The 20,208-nt window shown below is 32.3% G+C and overlaps 1 protein-coding gene across 1 annotated transcript in view; it reads left to right on the forward strand.

The window, feature by feature from the left end:
- Nucleotides 1-20,208, forward strand: part of LOC123701195 (glutaredoxin domain-containing cysteine-rich protein CG31559-like) — a 69,719-nt gene that overhangs the window by 42,820 nt on the left and 6,691 nt on the right. The window contains exon 4 of the mRNA XM_045648592.1: nt 12,259-12,492. Within this exon, the coding sequence (XP_045504548.1) occupies nt 12,259-12,492 (234 nt within the window). The remainder of the gene's footprint in view (nt 1-12,258; nt 12,493-20,208) is intronic.

Raw genomic sequence — 20,208 nt, forward strand, 5'->3', positions numbered from 1 at the left:
TACCTACTCAAATAAATAATACCCACATTAAATTCGTATTATGAAATTGAAATTATCACGTTCACAGATCTGCTTGAAAAATTAGGAACCTTATAGCTATTTTTTTTTTGTTTTAAAAAAGATAGCAACTATGAGGGTTGCCTTCATTACTACTACCTATCAATCTGAATAATAAATGAATTATTTTTCATATAATAAATAATATAGAATATTAAATAATATAAAGTATGAGGTTGGCAACCCTTTATGTAACAGCTAAGGCATCTATCTTTATTTATTAAACGTCTTTGTAAACCTTGTTTATGGTAGAATGCTTCGACGCACAATCGCTTGAATATTATGTAAAAAAGAGTTGAATAAATTATAATTATTATTGAATAATTTATTGACATACAAATCGCTAGATCTATGTTGTGTTTCTTTTGTTATTGTAGGTACAAGATGTTACAACTACGTTTTCAAGGGTTTTCAAAGTCGATACACTTTATTATATATTTATTATTTAATTAATTTTATCGTTCACCAACATGTGTTACATTAAATCCCACCAAAAACATAAATGTAAAAATTGGAGCCGAGTTCAATCGTTGACTTAATTTGCCAAAAAAAGAAATGAGATCTAAATGTGTGCCAAGTTCTGCAGACAGTCCAGAAATTTATTTACAAAGATGTATTAAGTTCTTAGGTTGACTGAAAACTCAATTGTTTTATTTTCCCTTAGAGAACAATGTTTATTCCAAAATATAACTTTTTTAATTTGAATAATATAATTATTTTCACAAAGCAAACAACTAATGACCTATTGAACCCCATAATTTGATGAGGCTAGTTTTTAGAACCTCACAAAATATAAACAGTATGTAAAACTAGCCTCATCAAATTATGGGCTTCAATAGGTCATTAGTTGTTTGCTTTGTGAAAATAATTATATTATTCAAATTAAAAAAGTTATATTTTGGAATAAACATTGTTCTCTAAGGGAATAAAACAATTGAGTTTTCAGTCAACCTAAGAACTTAATACATCTTTGTAAATAAATTTCTGGACTGTCTGCAGAACTTGGCACACATTTAGATCTCATTTCTTTTTTTGGCAAATTAAGTCAACGATTGAACTCGGCTCCAATTTTTACATTTATGTTTTTGGTGGGATATCATTACTTTTTGTACAGAAAATTACTCTGCAAATTTGATTTACTTTATAAATATAATACTTTTTATATACGATTTTTTTTCTTGCGGTTTCTCTGTATGGTTTGTTTAGTATTATTTTCTATATTTTCTTGTATGTTATGAATGTCAGCGCACATTGCCCCGTCATTATCTGCAATTTCTTAAACTCGTTTTCTGTTTAAAAGATTACGTCATGATTTTCTAAACATCCAGCGTGAATTTGTACACACACTATTACCAAGATGCAAAGATCGTTGTAGAAGAATCGTCGCCTTACTCCATGACGTTACGGTATTGCCATGACGCGATCTTGAAATTTTACTCTAAACGCGCCTAAAGATGTTTCACTCATATTAATATTACGCAAATTAAATCATTTCGACCTTCGACGAAGCCTTCTTCCATTACACCATTTATGGTAATTATTTTTGCATGCTTGTATTGGCTAAACATGTTTGTGCTTTATTAATATAATTGTATCACCATTGAATACCATGTTTAAAGCAAAATAAAGATTTTTTTTTTTTATTTTTTATTTACACTGAAATTAATACTAAACTAAACACTCATAAATAAAGAATAAATAAATGTGAATATGTAAAATTATATATTATTTTTAACTGTATGAGCAATAAAGGCAATATTTTTATTACAATTTTCTTTTATTTTACGTTTAATAACAGTTTTGAATAAAGAAATCATGCAATCGAAGTAATCCGCCCTAGCGATACTAGCGCGAGTGAGTGTGATGTCAGAGGCGCTTCGAATCTACAGATGTTTCGTCCTAAAATATGTAAACTTCAATAATTTATATCTCAGTCATTTATTGATGGATTTCAAAATTTTTTTCGGCCGCTGGTTAGTTTTGATCTATTTTTTAAGACTAGTAAGGTGAATATACTATTTTCTTTTTTTTTAAACTTTTCCATTTTTCCATACAAACAAAATTTATGTCATTGAAAAAAAAATTAAATACAAATAAATTCAGTATTTTCTGATTTTTTCCTTTGTAGGTACACTCACTATTACCTAGTTGATTACAAAATTTGAACTTTCTAGGTCATCTGGAAGTGGGTTAGGTTTTGTATATGTCTATAAGTCAGTCAGTCTTAAAAATTGTGATTTTTGGATATTAATATCTACGCAACTGTTTAATCTGTATTTATGAAATTTAAGGTTCTTGTTTATCTTGAGGTCCTCTTGATATGTACCAAATTTGGTTTATTTAACTTAAATAGTTTTCGAGTTATAAGGGGGTGAAAAGTGGCTCGAAATGGTTCGTGTAAATATACACACGGCTGCTGCTCGCCAGTTCTCTTCGCTTGAACTCGGCTTGACACGCTGCCGCGTGTCTAGATGAATCACATCTACAATAATATATTACAATTAAGTAGATAGCAATGCACACCTTTATCAGGCAAACACAACATGCGGTTAGATTACAGAATTAAAAAAAAAACGAAAATTATCAATTGGTATTCTTCACTACATAGTATAAAACAAAGTCGCTTTCTCTGTCCCTATGTCCCTTTGTTTGCTTAAATCTTTAAAACTACGCAACGGATTTTGATGCGGTTTTTTAAATAGATAGAGTGATTCAAGAGGAAGGTTTTAGTATATAATTTATTAGGTTTTAGACAAAGCGGGCGTAGCCGCGGGCGGTAAGCTAGTATACCATAAACCTAATCATTAACAACCTGTTTACTCTCGAATTTAGCCAAAAATATCCACCTCATAGAGAGTAAAAGTATAATTCCTCACCAAATGTGTAACAAATAACAATCAACATACCTATCTAGATTGTTTGTATATATGTACGTCCTTCCCACGCTTTCAAGTTAGTGTATGCGTAATTAATGCCTATCTTTCTGTATAGCATCAATAATTCATAGGTACATTCCGTTTTAATTCCTTTAATGTTTACTTCTTGTTTGACAAATACCGTATTGGAGTTCAATGAACTCTTTTTAATCTGTGGTATAATTGTTTACGAGTTCCAAATCCTAATAGGATAAATCGCGAAGTCTATAAACAAGTCAAGTTAATGGCAAGTTATCATGTCTCAGGAATGTAAGAAAACCATCGTCAAGGCACGAGAAGACAGAAAAAAAAACACTCTACATTTTATTCTCATTTTTAAAAATAATTACCTACGTTCCTACCAATGCTTTGTATGTGACCAATCAGTTCAATAGGTATTTTAAATTATATTAACTAATATTACATATAACACGTTGTTGATTTAATTCGAGTTAAACTATAAATAATGCAATAATTAATTTCAACAATAATATAATAAATAGTTTTCGCCTCACATAATGTATTACGCATGCTTTTATTTATTACTACGTTTACATATAGATACTTAAATTACTGACTAGGAACATTACATAAACGTATAATATGAGAATTACCTACTTATTACTTCTGTTACGATTGATAAGAAACAGAATGCTAGGCGTGCAAAATAGCCGCCTTTTATCTAATTATAACCTGCATAAATATTAATAATTAACATAACTAACAATTTATTTCTTTCATTTAATTACTTAGATACTATCAACTACACATTTAACGTAGGTATAATTCCTGCAACGTATTGGTATGTCTCCATACATACTTCCTCTATAACAGCAATTGATATATTTCAATGAATATCTTACTTTAAACTACAAATTTAACAACAACAATTCACAATTCCTACTTACAACTAAATGAAAGTATGTAATCCCAACTTAAGTTACATACCTATATTAGTACACCTTTCTACAATTATTTATTTCTTTCATTTTAATCAAATAGGTATCTTACTCTAAACTACACATTTAACGAACAAATTCGTCAATTCCTACTAGCGACTACATGAAAGTATGTCAAACGTAAATCACCAAACAAAAATTCAGCACCTGCGGTATAAAACCCGAACCTAATTCCAACCTTAATTTTAATTGAAAATTACAGTTTTATACATTGGAATGTGTATTAAATAATTACAAAATTCAATTGCGCAATGTCATTTCAACGCAAGTAATGCGTGTTACCTTCAGCAGTAAGTTTTGTAACATTACCTCAGTCCTTGTGATTGTCACTGATATTTTGGATTTGTCACACGGACTTTTGACCACAAGCTTGTTTTAATCACTGTCTGCGAACGTAAAGCTATCGGTTTTGCGTTTCATCGATACTAATATTATAAAGCTGAAGAGTTTGCTTGAACGCCCTAATCTTAGGAACTACTGGTCCGATTTGAAAATTATTTCGGGGTCACATAGCCCATTTATCGAGGAAGGCTATATACCATCTCGCTAAGACCAACAGGAGCGGAGCACTGCGGGTAAAACCGCGGAGCACAGCTAGTCATAGAATAAAAAGTCCAAGGAAGTTACTGTGACTCGACGTTTTAAATCCGTATTAAATTGTAGAAAAATGATACAAATATATACTCCTAGGTCGTCTAGCGCCATCACTTTTCCAAACTGGAATAATTACTGCTTTAAGAAGTGGTAAACCTGGGATCTAGATAATCTCATGTTTATCAGCACGTTCGCGTTGATGAGTGACATTAAATATATTAACAAATTTATTACATGAATGTGTTAAAATAATAATGTTAAAAGCTACTTTAGTAACAGTATTTAATCTTGCCATTATTCTTATATATGAGCCACTTAATGATAATAATTAATCCTCAGTTATGTTAAGTATTACCTTATTTAGATGTCTTATTTTAAATTAGCTAACTAATTACTAAAAATAAATGCAAAGAATGCGTTTCAAGCAACAAAAATGTCTTACTCATGTATTTTATGCGTCTGCCTTACCTTGACCTTTCAAAACTATATCTACGATTCATCACGAACTATGAACGGTGAGTGTTTTCGTGTCGCATTTAAAATATACCTAACTACCTAGTTTTGATAATCATCGTATAGAGTATAGACAATCTGAATATGGGTAGGTACATCCTTTATTGCAATACATGAATCTGTTTTTATTTGATGTTAGAATATTCTCGAAGCTTCCGTAGAATATTATGAAGCAGACATTTTTAGTCTATTTGGTAGGTACATAAGATTTTTTTTCTTTTATTTCGTGGCCCTCGAGGAACTAGGACAAAACTAGGACGACCATTTATACAAATATAATTATACCTGGATGCTTAGGATGTTTGTTATTCAATAATGCCAAAATCACAGCGGATTTTTATGAAACTTGACAGCATATTATGTAGAATTGAGGTTTACAAGCTTTTGTCCGAAGCTGTCTGAAACGGGTAAATACCGATTACCGATCTTTATGAAACTCAGCACGCACCAAAATAACTCATAAAAACATAGAAATACTTGCTTTTTCCCGTGGTTTTCTTTAATGCCGCAGAACTTTATGTACAAGAATAACATAGCTGTAGATTATAGATATATTTGATTTTCCCGTGGTTTGATCTAGCCGTTAGTCCCACTTTACCGAGCTATAGTTAAATATAATAACTGGTATCCCAACAAGTTTCAAGGGTACAGCGTCTCCAACATTTCTACAACTGTGAGACCGGTTTGCCGACCTTGTGAGGCCACTTGCTGGGGAAAGTGCTTACCCACTTATCGGTTTAAACATTCCTGGACGGTTTCTCTGGTCGAGTGTAATGCGAAAGTTCTGCTGTTTGGAGCTAGAGGATCTATTGGACTCTTTAATTTGGTCGGTTAGGCAATATGAGAAAAGATAATGGACTCTTCAATTTGGTCGGTTAGTCAATAATATAAGTAATGTATTAAAGTTATCCATATTGACTTGACAAAATAAGTTGTTACTTGTTAAGGACGTATTTACAAATTGACGCGCATCAATTTTAGGTATTGAGTCTTACTACTACACGTGCACGGCTCACACACACATCGAAATGCGCGAAGCGGCGAAATTATGAGTAAACTGACACGACTTGATAATTGAGCTTATTTTTATTGCTATGTTTTTTTTAACTTTACTTTGATTTGTAAAGTTTGTAACGTTGAATGGTCACAAAAGTAGATACCATTTATCTAATTTCATTGGACAGTGATTGTTTGGTAAACAAGTACTTGCCGAAGTGTACTTCGAAGACTGGTACTGGAACTCATAGACGAGTGGAGCTAGGTGTGCCGAGTTTGGGCTCGTTTTGTTAGTAATGTTGAGACCTTACCTCCGGACTTGATGGAATGACCTGCAGGTGTACTTCGAAGACTGCTACTGGAACTAATAGACGAGTAGAGCTAGGTGTGCCGAGTTTGGGCTCGTTTTGTTAGTTATGTTGAGACCTTACCTCCGGACTTGATGGAGTGACCTGCAGGTGTACTTCGAAGACTGCTACTGGAACTAAAAGACGAGTAGAGCTAGGTGTGCCGAGTTTGGGCTCGTTTTATTAGTTATGTTGAGACCTTACCTCCGGACTTGATGGAATGACCTGCAGGTGTACTTCGAAGACTGCTACTGGAACTAAAAGATGGTTAGAGCTAGGTGTGCCGAGTTTGGGCTCATTTTGTTAGTTATGTTGAGACCTTACCTCCGGACTTGATGGAGTGACCTGCAGGTGCATTTACAAAATATGTTTTATTAATTAATGTAATAATATAGTGTCGACTTATAAAAATACTACAGGTTTGCCGGCAGCTTCGCCTGCATCATTTTTAAATTTAACCCAAATTCGGCGCCATTTTGAAATTCTTTGTTAATTGACCGATTTCGTTCAAAATCGATATCTGAGGATCCTTAGGATCACAAAACAGGAAACTGTTACAAAAATTTGAAAAAGTCAACGCCATTTTGAAATTTTCTGTTATTGTACCGATTTCGTTCAAAATCGATATCTGAGGCTCCCTGGGATCGCAAAGCAGGAAACTGGTACCAAAATTTTAAAAAGTCAGCGCCATTTTGAAATTCTTTGTTATTGTACCGATTTCGTTCAAAATCGATATCTGAGGATCCTTAGGATCATAAAACAGGAAACTGTTACCAAAATTGAAAAAAAAGTCAACGCCATTTTGAAATTTTCTGTTATTGTACCGATTTCGTTCAAAATCGATATCTGAGGCTCCCTGGGATCGCAAAACAGGAAACTGGTACCAAAATTTTAAAAAGTCAGCGCCATTTTGAAATTCTTTGTTATTGTACCGATTTCGTTCAAAATCGATATCTGAGGCTCCCTGGGATCGCAAAACAGGAAACTGGTACCAAAATTTTTAAAAGTCAGCGCCATTTTGAAATCCTTTGTTATTGTACCGATTTCGTTCAAAATCGATATCTGAGGCTCCCTGGGATCGCAAAACAGGAAACTGGTACCAAAATTTTTAAAAGTCAGCGCCATTTTGAAATTCTTTGTTATTGTACCGATTTCGTTCAAAATCGATATCTGAGGCTCCCTGGGATCGCAAAACAGGAAACTGGTACCAAAATTTTAAAAAGTCAGCGCCATTTTGAATTTTTTTGTTATTGTAGCGATTTCGTTCCAAATCGATATCTGAGGATCCTTAGGATCACAAAACAGGAAACTGTTACCAAAATTGAAAAAAAGTCAACGCCATTTTGAAATTTTCTGTTATTGTACCGATTTCGTTCAAAATCGATATCTGAGGCTCCCTGGGATCGCAAAACAGGACAATAACAAAGAATTTCAAAATGGCGCTGACTTTTTAAAATTTTGGTACCAGTTTCCTGTTTTGCGATCCCAGGGAGTCTCAGATATCGATTTTGAGCGAAATCGGTACAATAACAACGAATTTCAAAATGGCGCTGGCTTTTTAAATATTGGTACCAGTTACCTGTTTTGCGATCCTAGGGATCCTTAGATATTGATTTTGAACGAAATCGGTACAATAACAAAGAATTTCAAAATGGCGCTGACTTTTAAAAATTTTGGTACCAGTTTCCTGTTTTGCGATCCCAGGGAGCCTCAGATATCGATTTTGAACGAAATCGGTACAATAACAGAAAATTTCAAAATGGCGTTGACTTTTTTTCAATTTTGGTAACAGTTTCCTGTTTTGTGATCCTAAGGATCCTCAGATATCGATTTTGAACGAAATCGGTACAATAACAAAGAATTTCAAAATGGCGCTGACTTTTTAAAATTTTGGTACCAGTTTCCTGTTTTGCGATCCCAGGGAGCCTCAGATATCGATTTTGAACGAAACCGGTACAATAACAAAGAATTTCAAAATGGCGCTGACTTTTAAAAGTTTTGGTACCAGTTTCCTGTTTTGCGATCCCAGGGAGCCTCAGATATCGATTTTGAACGAAATCGGTACAATAACAAAGAATTTCAAAATGGCGCTGACTTTTTAAAATTTTGGTACCAGTTTCCTGTTTTGCGATCCCAGGGAGCCTCAGATATCGATTTTGAACGAAATCGGTACAATAACAGAAAATTTCAAAATGGCGCCGAATTTGGGTTAAATTTAAAAATGATGCAGGCGAAGCTGCCGGCAAACCTGTAGTATTTTTATAAGTCGACACTATATTATTACATTAATTAATAAAACATATTTTGTAAATGCACCTGCAGGTCACTCCATCAAGTCCGGAGGTAAGGTCTCAACATAACTAACAAAATGAGCCCAAACTCGGCACACCTAGCTCTAACCATCTTTTAGTTCCAGTAGCAGTCTTCGAAGTACACCTGCAGGTCATTCCATCAAGTCCGGAGGTAAGGTCTCAACATAACTAATAAAACGAGCCCAAACTCGGCACACCTAGCTCTACTCGTCTTTTAGTTCCAGTAGCAGTCTTCGAAGTACACCTGCAGGTCACTCCATCAAGTCCGGAGGTAAGGTCTCAACATAACTAACAAAACGAGCCCAAACTCGGCACACCTAGCTCTACTCGTCTATTAGTTCCAGTAGCAGTCTTCGAAGTACACCTGCAGGTCATTCCATCAAGTCCGGAGGTAAGGTCTCAACATTACTAACAAAACGAGCCCAAACTCGGCACACCTAGCTCTACTCGTCTATTAGTTCCAGTAGCAGTCTTCGAAGTACACATGCAGGTCACTCCATCAAGTCAGAAACTAAATATGAAATTTATAATCCCATAAGTATGAAAAACTATAAATAAAATCTTTCCCTGGTGTGCCTTGGTTGTCGGTGCAGAATGCGTCGTCAATGATCAAGTTTATTAGGTCAAATATTTTGTATACGTACAGCGATCTTTTCGTAAACGAGGAGCTGCCTACAAGCGTCACAGCGTCTACTCACAAAGGCGTCCGAGCGCCGACTAAATTACTAAAATATTTCATTACAAATTTTTGTACAATAAATCAAGATAGTGTCAAATAAAATAACCCTTATTTCCATGCAATAAGTATCACGCGTTACAGTTAAATATGTGAAAAAATAAGATTTGATTTTAATTTTTTTCTCAGCCTATTTGTAACATTTTGATAGTTTTCTTTGCTACCTTTTTGAGTTGGACATGTCTGCTTACTTAAAATATTTTTAAATCAATAAATTTATTTTATTAAATACAAGAAAAATGTTCCTGTATTCAGCACGATATTGTCAATTTTGTGTGAAAGGGCAACGGAAAATATTTTTTATAATATTATAAACCAAAATTTTCGACTAAAAAATTGCTACCATTTAAAGATTAAGGATTAATCTATCTATAGTAATTATTAGTTAAATTTGGTTTTGTATTATTATGTTGCAAAATGTACCGAAAAACTGCTTATTTTTGTCAGATTCGTAAACGCGTCCTTAAGTATCGGAAATTAATTTCAATGTGGCTTAGACATTAAGAAAATTACTGAATTGATTTACCTATTGAATATATTATATTATAAATTACCTCTATAATATTATATAACAACAACTTCGAGGTTGGCATGTTTGTTATTAACTTAAAAACGGTTGCCCTGACCTATTTAGACTTTAGTACACAGGTAGTTTTGTAATTCTGGAAATGGTTTTATAATAATAATCTAAGCTCTCATGGCTATTAACTTGCAACAAAAAAATCTACTGATTACAATCATGTTCCATATTCCATTACTGATGTCTGATACTGGATATTGATAATATATTTACGTTCCAAATTATACCTACACTAGCTGCGCTCCGCGGTTTGACCCGCGTGGCTCCGCTCCTGTTGGGTCTTAGCGTGATGATATGCCTATAGAGTATAGACTATGCCTAATGCCTATAGACTTCCTCGATGAATGAGCTATCTAACACCGAAATAATTTTTCAAATCGGACCAGTACCTAGTTCCTGAGATTAGCACGTTCAAACTCTTCAGCTTTATAATTATTTTTATATTTATTTATATTTATTTATTTATACATTATAGCATTGCTTCATATAAAACATCTAGTAAAGTGCAAAATAAAAGAACATTACAATACGATATATTTCTCTGTCGGTACAAAAAAAACATAAAAAATCTATAGTCAAATCAATGTTCCACATAACTGGATGAGACGGACACCGTTAGGAGCACGCACGAGATTTAAATAACTGTAAAACTTAGCCTTAAGGAGATTGGGACTTTTACAGCATGCGACAATATTGCGTTCATATTCATTATTAATACGGTCTGTAATAAGTCTTGATAAAATAGGACAATTAGCTACCTATATGTACCTCTTATAAATAGAGACAGTAGCAAAAAATTCATTGAAAATCCGAAATAAAATGATTAAATATGTAAAAATAAAATAAGTGCATAGGTGGTAGTAGGTAGTAGGTAAATTATAAAGCATCTTGTTCGGAATTTTGCGGCGAGTAGATTGAGTATAAATATTTACGTGTGTATTGAGTATAAAAATAAAATGCATTAATAACTTAATTCTTACGTCTGTAATATGTTTATTATATCGGATGTATTAAAGGATGCGACTTAAATATCGTACACTATAAAACAATTGACTAATGGCTTCTACCAATGATAAGCTGTAACTGGACTTGCTTTTATTAAGTTCAATACACTGTCATATTGTGTGGTCCGATGTTAGAAAAAAGTTGATACATTTAGACCTCTGCCGCATGGATTACTATTAAAAGCTAGTTAGTGCTGAGGTCCTGACGAAAAAAAAAAGCGTTTTTCAAACCATGACAAACATCAACTCATGGCAATCATAATATTTTATTATCTTAGAGTTAGAAGTTAGAACTTAGAAGGTTACATTTACCTTATAAAATTACAAAATATTTTACACATTTACATTTTACTTTGAAGTTCAAACTTTAGTGGAAAAACTTTACATAATAATTCTATCAAAAACACAAATTTTGTATCTGACTTCAACCCATAAAGTATGTAGGTAGTACATAATTTTATAACCCCTTCCACTTGAAAAATCTCTCTTAAACCAATACAAATAAGTGACACATTTTGAAACACATTTCGTCAGAGGTCAATTCCGTACATAGCCAGTACTTTTACTCAAAACCCACCCAAGAAGTAATAACTTCATAGAATGTTCTCGATTGCGTAAAGAAGTAAGTACGCAATAGGTGCGAATTTGATGACAGCCACACGTTCCGTTCACCCATCATTTGTCACATAGTTTTGTTGGCTCATCACTTCTTGCATGCATGAACGTTAAAAATTTGGTTTTACATAATTATTGTTACTTTAAGTCGGGCTTAAACTTTAACAACTGAGTTCTTAATGATATCTTGTTATAGATTTTGGACTTCAGGATTATACCTACTGTAAGATTAAAAAAAATATTATTGATTCAAGTATATGTATTTGAGTGTTATTAAATTGATCTATTAGGTAACTAACATGTTTTAAAACATTTTAGAGTTGCCTTTTTAGGTTAATTAAACTTTTATAGACGTATTGTTTACAGTGAGTAGTGACATCTAGTTTAACTTATAATTACTGATACAATGCATTATTCTGAAACCTTATCTTTTTAATAATACACACAACTTCCGATAGATGGCGCTATTTTCAAAAAGAGTATTTAGTATTATTAGTCTTTTATTTTAATAATATTATTATTAAACTAATTAAATTTAAAACTATTTTTAATTAAGTAATTAAATTAATAATAGTTCGTAATAAATTATATTTTAAATCACATATTTAATTATCTGTATTTTCCTTACAGAGTTACAAAGAAAAAGACGCGGGAAAAGTGGTAGTGTATACCACGACGATGGGCATCGTACGAAGTACTTACCAGCGGTGTGTCCTCGTGAAGAAGATCCTCAGGAACCTGCTCATCAAGTTTGAGGAGCGGGACGTGTTCATGAGCATGGAGTACCAGGACGAGATCAGGGATAGGATGCGGAGCGATCAGATATTAGTGCCGCAATTGTTCATTGATGGGCATCATATTGGAGTAAGTTCACACGTTTTACCGTTGTACCATTAAGTGATTTGTTGAATAGGTCCATGGCAAAGAGAGAAAAACCATTCGTTATTTTTATGGTTAATTCTGGACTGTTCTAACCGTAACTTTATAGTTTATCCATACTAATATTATAAATGCGAAAGTAACTCTGTCTGTCTGTCTGTTACTCAATCACGCCTAAACTACTGAACCAATTTGAATGAAATTTGGTATGGAGATATTTTGATACCCGAGAAAGGACATAGGCTACTTTTTATTGCGAAATATGTACCACGGGCGAAGCCGGGGCGGACCCCTAGTATACGTATATTTCTGTATTTCAGAACAGTTGAGCATTAAAACTTCATAGACCGGGAGATACTGACACAAAATTTCGAGTCATTTTTAACAGGATGGCGGTTCTACAGGGGTCTTAGTACGCAATGACAAAAAGAAAAACGATTTGTATTTTCGCTATTTTCCGACGAGTTCGACTAACGCCCACGCGACTAAGCCGCCGGTACCAGCGTTCACACCATCGTTTTTCTTTTTGTCATTGCGTACTAAGACCCCTGTAGAACCGCCATCCTGTTACAAATGACTCGAAATTTTGTGTCAGTATCTCCCGGTCTATCAGCAATGTTTCTTATATGTCGCTTTAAAGACTGCCAAAGAAGTTAAAAATTGCAATAAGTAGTCTTAGAATTAAAATATTAAGAACCAATTTAATTTCTATATATACCTACATGTACCGTGTAACTACTCGAAAACATGAATTTGAAATTTCAAAGGCATAGGTATTGCTTCTGAAAGTTATAACCTTTCGTAAAAGCGACTTTCCGTGTAATAGGCTCGATGCATAATATAAATTAATTTTATTAATTATTTAGTATAGCATTTAACGTTATCTTAATAAGAAGCACGAGTAAGTTCGATCGAGTGCGAGCTCATCTTAATAGGCTTTTAGGCAAAGTGTAGCGTAATATCTATACTGAATATGTATGCAATTTCATTGATCAGGTTGTCAAGTTTTATTATGTTTACCATACTAAAAGATTTATAATATACTGCTTCACTACATAGTATAAAAAAAAGTCGCTTTTTCTGTCCCTATGTCCCTTTGTATGCTTAAATCTTTAAAACTTTAGACTTTAAACTACGCAACGGATTTTGATGCGGTTTACGTCAATAGATAGAGTGATTCAAGAGGAAGGTTTAAGTATATAATTTATTAGGTTTTAGTCAAAGCGGGCGAAGCCGCGGGCGGAAAGCTAGTACTACATTATGATTTGAATAATTGTTGCCCAAACACTAAGTAGGATTTTGTCTGTAATGTTTTTGAGCTTAAAAAATACCTAAATAATAAATATAATAAATTTGTTATTTCTCAGTGAACTTTACAATATATAGGTACATTTAATTAAATATCATACAGCTTTGATTAAAAAAAGAAAGTGTGTAGATGATTCATGATACGGAATTAACAAAGCAAAAGCACAAATTCGCGGTTTTAAAAGTCTGCACAAAGGTACTATGACTAGAGGTAATATTTAATAAAATGAAGTGAGGCTGTAACCATGACATTTATGATATTATCTACTACGGGAATACATAATAAGGGTCCTTTAAGCCGAAAACTAAAGAAAGTTAAGTAGGGTAGAAGGTTGAAACTCAAGGATTATTGGGGTGCGCGGTCATATAATTTTACTTTGTCCTCAAACGTAAATTATAAAACTTAGATCACTTCAAAGACTAGTGGTTGCCTAATATTACCTGTGAAAAAATTTTTTTTACATGATACTTGGAACAAAGAACAAAGAAAGACGTGTGTCACTCGGGGACTGCCGCGGTAAAGCTTGCATGCCCTCAAGCCACACCTTCGAGCCCGTCGGAGTGGGGAGCGTGAGGTTTTTCGTTACGGAATTTCTCGATTCGGTCCCCGCGCTGAAGGCCCGCTATAGAAGCTATGCAATAGCTTAAATTAAAAAACAAAGAACAGATTTTGATTTTGATTCTTGACCAACTGAACATTATGCATTTATTTTATATTATATGTTTGTCATAGCGTTAACATTGACTAGATTATGGCTAAACATAATCATAACCTATATAACTAATTTGATGTAGGCATATACATCAAACAAGTTGCAAGTGCCTCAAAAATTAGATATTTCATATGTATCAGTAAAAAAATGACATGCCGTAACATCTATCTAAAGAAAAACTAGATAAACGATTTAATATCTATTTTGTTATAATTACCGTACACAACACCTACTCAAATGCAATTATTTCGATCCTTTAAACGTATTTTATTTCTTTGTATTGTATGCCTTAATCTCAGACAACAGTAGAAAGGCTTGAATGTCAAGGGTCTTACAATTTTTACACTGGCACAGACCGGTACATGATATTTATAGTTACGATTCGATTAAAGTCCGTCATAATAAAAAAAAAAAACTTTTCAGTAGAGGTCATTGGCTTTCACAGAAGCGGGAAACTTTTATTAAATTCTTAATATTCGATGTCGGAGCTTAATTTTTGTCTGTGACAAAATGAGTTATGGAAAAATATGCTTATTATGAGACGAAGTATATTATTATTATTTATTTTTGAGTTCAAAATTTTATTATTTTTCATTTGACATCGTCTTTTTTACTATTAGTGGATGAGAATACTATATACGAGTAATTCCTTGTGAAACACCGAATTCAATCTGATATATGGACCTAAATTCATAAATAAATGTACCTTTTTGCATTAATAATAATTAATCGATAAGTTAAATCGAATGAAAGGTAGTTAGATAGGCAGAAGGTTAAGTACACTTGGTAGAGAAGGAATTTTAAATATGGTAGGTAGGTACTTTAAAATTGGTTGAAAATGCGTATATTTTAATAGCAAAATAAGTTTATAAATCGGTCAAAAGGACGAAATATCAAGGCTTTTTATAATATTAGTTTGATTGAACTTAATTAGGTGAATGCTAACACACAAATACATGCCAAATAATATGCTTCAAATCAAAAAAGTTAATTCAAAAAGTTCAGTATCAATTTCTCTAGAACATTCAATAAGTACACCATATTCATAAAAGCCTTTGCGAACTTCATAAGCTCCTTTCATAATTCGTTGGTAGCGGAAATTTTCTGAATTTATCAAAACAAATTTTGTTTACTTAACGTGTAAATACAAAATTGGTACCAATGTGTTTAATCTTTATTCTTTAAGAAATGAATGATTGTAATACTTAGAAATATTGTAACGAAGGAAAATTCCGTTTAGGTTAGGAATAAAGTTTATATATCTATGTGTTTTTCTGGAAACTTAATTCTAAAGTTAGAATTAAATAACTAAGTACATATTTATAAAATAAGTATAAGTATTATTAATTCGGCACCTTAAGGCCTGAATCGGGTAGGGTTCCCTTTTAATACCGAAAATTAACTCTAGTTATAACCGTTTTTCTTCTTAGATTCTTGATGTACATATCTAAAAAAAAATGTATATTAAAGTTTCGAATATGATAAAGGGCATGGTTGTTTTAATTTGTTTATTTTACAATCAGGTTTTTTGGAAAAAAATCATGAACTGAGGTCGATTTTTGGACTTTAAACCAAAACGCTAAGTCAATATAACGTCAATTATTGTAGTGTTTTTACAGTGTGTTTATGAAATTGAAACACAGGGCATGGTTGTTTTAAATTTTGAATCAATATCCAAATATCTTTTTAAATAATTTTTATACGTACTTTTACTACGGTAGATTCGCGCCGGTCGCAGTCCCCCGATCCCGCCTTGTAAATCGTCGCCAAGGTCGCTAGCCCCTATTAACGCCTTAATTTCTATATAGACATTGCCTACTTCCTACGAAATAAAAGTTTCTGTCTCGACTGTGGTCTGAAGTAAAGCTTTAGAATGAAGAATTTCTTCATTATCAAGAATCTATTGGAGATAATATATTATGTATATCGGTTTCACAAAATCGATATGGCTTGAGTGCACGCTTACACATACACATGCATACTTATAGGTAATATGAACCTATACACATACACATTGGTATTAGGTACATGTGTGCGTGATATTATGTTGAACAATTACGTCCAGATTATTCCCGTAATTGGCTGTTTATGTGTTTGAATTGTTATAATTGATTCATTCTAACATTGATTGAAGCTATTTGGCAATTTCCTATCAGATTGCAAAATCAGGTGGAAAGCGTTGATAAATATTTTGTTGTGTGTATGCGTGGGGCTGGATCGATTTTGATTTTTTAAATGTAGAATATAGAATGCTCTCTTGTCTAAGTTAGACATTGTAACTAATGCCTGAATGATTAAATTTTACATGCGTTTTAAATTTTACTGTATTTCTAATTTAACTGTATATTGTTTACAAATGAATGGACATTGGACACAAATATTAACAACCATATAGTATTAACAACCATATAGTACCGTTAACAACTATTAACAACCATATAGTACCATTATCATTATCAATCATCAAAAACCATTATTATTATCATCAGTATCAATTCCAACAAAGCACCTGATGCTGCATAAATTCCTACTACACAATACAGCGACAAGTAACTTAGAAAAACATAATATGTTGAAAGTCGCACTCATCATAATTTTATTTACTTTACGACTAGAGGGCGCTGCATGATATATCTCTTGATTTATCTCCATACATTTCGCGGAAGTTTTATTATTACAAAACGTCATAAAACCACAGTCGTCGGTCCTAAAAAATGATATAAATCTTTGCTCTTAATTCTCTGGTACTTTCTTTGCTCATGATAATAAAAAATGTCCAAAATAACAGATGTAAGATATCGGGAATAAACAAGATATTTTTAACTGTAATCAAACAAAGTAAATAATGTAGGGGTTTTTATTTCTTAGAATAATACAAACAACTAGGTACGAAACTTATGTTGTACAGATACAATATATCTTATAAATGGCATAGGTTCTAGTCGTTTGCAGTCTTGTACAATATAAGCATCTCGATTTTAGTTTCATCATCATCGAATTGCTATAAAAATAATAAAAAATTGATAGACCTCATACCAAAACGATGAATGCATTAATCATGAAAGATGAAGTATGTAACGCGAGTGAAGCAGCGTGCAAAAAGTTAGTCTGTTTATATTTATTTTTTACTTTTTACATAAAAAATAAACACATGAGTAAAAGCACAGATTACTAAATAGTTACTACGTATAGAAATTAAGACTTTTTAACGGATTTTAAACGCGATTTATTCATTATATTATTTTCCCGACGTTTCGAACACTTTACAGCGAGCTCGAGCGTGGTCACGGGGAGACTGCTACGCTCGCTGTAAAGTGTTCGAAACGTCGGGAAAATAATATAATGAATAAATCGCGTTTAAAATCCGTTAAAAAGTCTTTAATTTCTAAATGTATAATACTCGCGTAAAATCAAACCCTAGAAAATACTAGTTACTACGTAAGTAAAAGGTACTCTACAGTAAACGATGATTATGTTTCCGTTATAGGGACATGTAATCTATCATTTAGCACTCAACATTATATTATTATAATGATATTGTTTGCTTTAATAACAATTAGTTATTTATTTATTAACACTTTATAGTTTATTGTGCTGGCATACAAATAATTTCAATTTATTTTTGTAGCAGACATAACTTGTAGCAGTTGGATTACATAACTTTATGTATAAATAAAATAATTCATATATTGGATTTACATTAATTTTGGGAAGACTCAGATAATCCAATTATGACTCGATTTTACGGACCAAATTAACGCTCAGTATTCACTCTATAACTCTAGCTACGAAAAGTATGTATTTATTCGATGACACAACAGGCAATATAAATTAGTGACCTACACCTTTAGTCCGAAAGATCTTGATAAAAAGATCACCAGTAAAAAAAATATTTTGAAATAATAATATTATTCAATCAACAGCATTAACACATCTAACATATAACGATAATTATTTAAATTTATTAGGTCAATATCCAACCGATACACTGTTCTCGACTAGTTAGTTAGTCAGTAGATCATTTATGGACTATTCTCTATAATTTATGATTAAATGTCAATGAATATTTGTGTGTGAGAGTTTATATTTATGCTTGTTTCCTTTTGCGCTTGTTGCCTCGAAGAGATCACTTCAAAACGATTAGGCTGCTTATAAATTGTACTGTTTATTTTAAATTCGATATCGTTATGGTTTCCTGTTTGTACAATTTATATTATTTATACTATGAAAAAAATAATAAATATCTACTAATAAGCTACTAGCTGCATTTGAAAGTTATCAAAAGTACACAAAGTAAGTCTACAGTAGTACCGCGATCTCGAGTAACAAGATGCATAGTTCTAAAGATCTTTTGTAGGTAGCGTTGCACAGACTATGTATGCAAGAGGTAAACAAGAGAAGTAATATTTTAACCGACTTTACTAAATCGGGAAAATGTGAAACCTTTCCTTCCTTTATCTATTGTATGTGTACATATTTTTCTTTTGTTACATAATACCGTGTAAGTTACACAATAATTATAATTCCATCGGAATTAGTGATTACCATAAGTAAACTTTGTATTTTGAATTCTTAAACCAATAGTTTGGTGGTATTTGATAGCAGCTATAACTAAAATTATACTAATTCGTTGTCCATTTGTTAAAGAGAAAATTCCTAATAATATATTATAGCTTTTCTTACGTATAGATGTCGAACTATTTTCACTTACATGCATTGCACGTGTCCTCCCACTCCTTAAAGGGCATTACGCTTTATAAGAATTGATGAAACATGCCTAGTAGACTTAATTGAACTTTGACTTTGCTGAAATCGATTCATGTCACATAAAAGTTTAAGACTTTAATGACATCGCCTACGAGAAATCAGAAAACTCATAAGAGATCATTACTTTTTATTAGTTTTTTTTTTTTATATACTTAATTTAATGACAATGCACTTTGAAAAGAAGCGCAATAGTTTGTTTTAAGGTTTGTCAATTTATAAAGTTTTCAGCTACTTGTCTCAAAAGCCTTAAAACTAATTTTATATAACCAGAATTTGTTGAAACTGGTTTTATCTAGTTAGTGTGCAGAATAAATCTGTCGTAACAAGGTGGATGGTTCTTGAATACAATGTATTTGCTATTTGTCTGGGAAAGCTTTGGATTGAAACGATCTAACTTTTAGTAAGGGTTATATGCAAAATTGTACAATTGGAATAAATTTATAAATGTATGTGTGTATTTTATTTGTGCGTGAGTCTGTCATTGGATTCATTAGGTCTTTTTTGTAATACAATATTTTAGCTAAAATAAGCAAAATAAAAAACAAGCTGGCTGGAAGATCCATATGATCGATTATTAGATTTATTAATTAATTCATTTAATTGTTTTACATTTAAATTTTTAGATCATTTTAGTTTCGCCCTTCTTCATTTTTCCATCTTTTTAACTTAAAACATACTCATAAATTACATTCTTATATACCTACACAATCTAATTACATCCTTAATAAATAAATATCAACCAAAATTTAAAAAATTATATAATTATCTAAATAAGCGCACTATTACATAATACCGTCCGCTAGTTCCACGTGCACAGCGACCCTGAACCTAGTAACACTGTTTATGTTGGATATTAACTGATTTGTTTGTCTATCGTACCGTAATTGTTACACATACGGGTTAACAGCTGATT

Source organism: Colias croceus, chromosome 21 (assembly GCF_905220415.1).
Source record: "Colias croceus chromosome 21, ilColCroc2.1".
Lineage (NCBI taxonomy): Eukaryota > Metazoa > Arthropoda > Insecta > Lepidoptera > Pieridae > Colias > Colias croceus.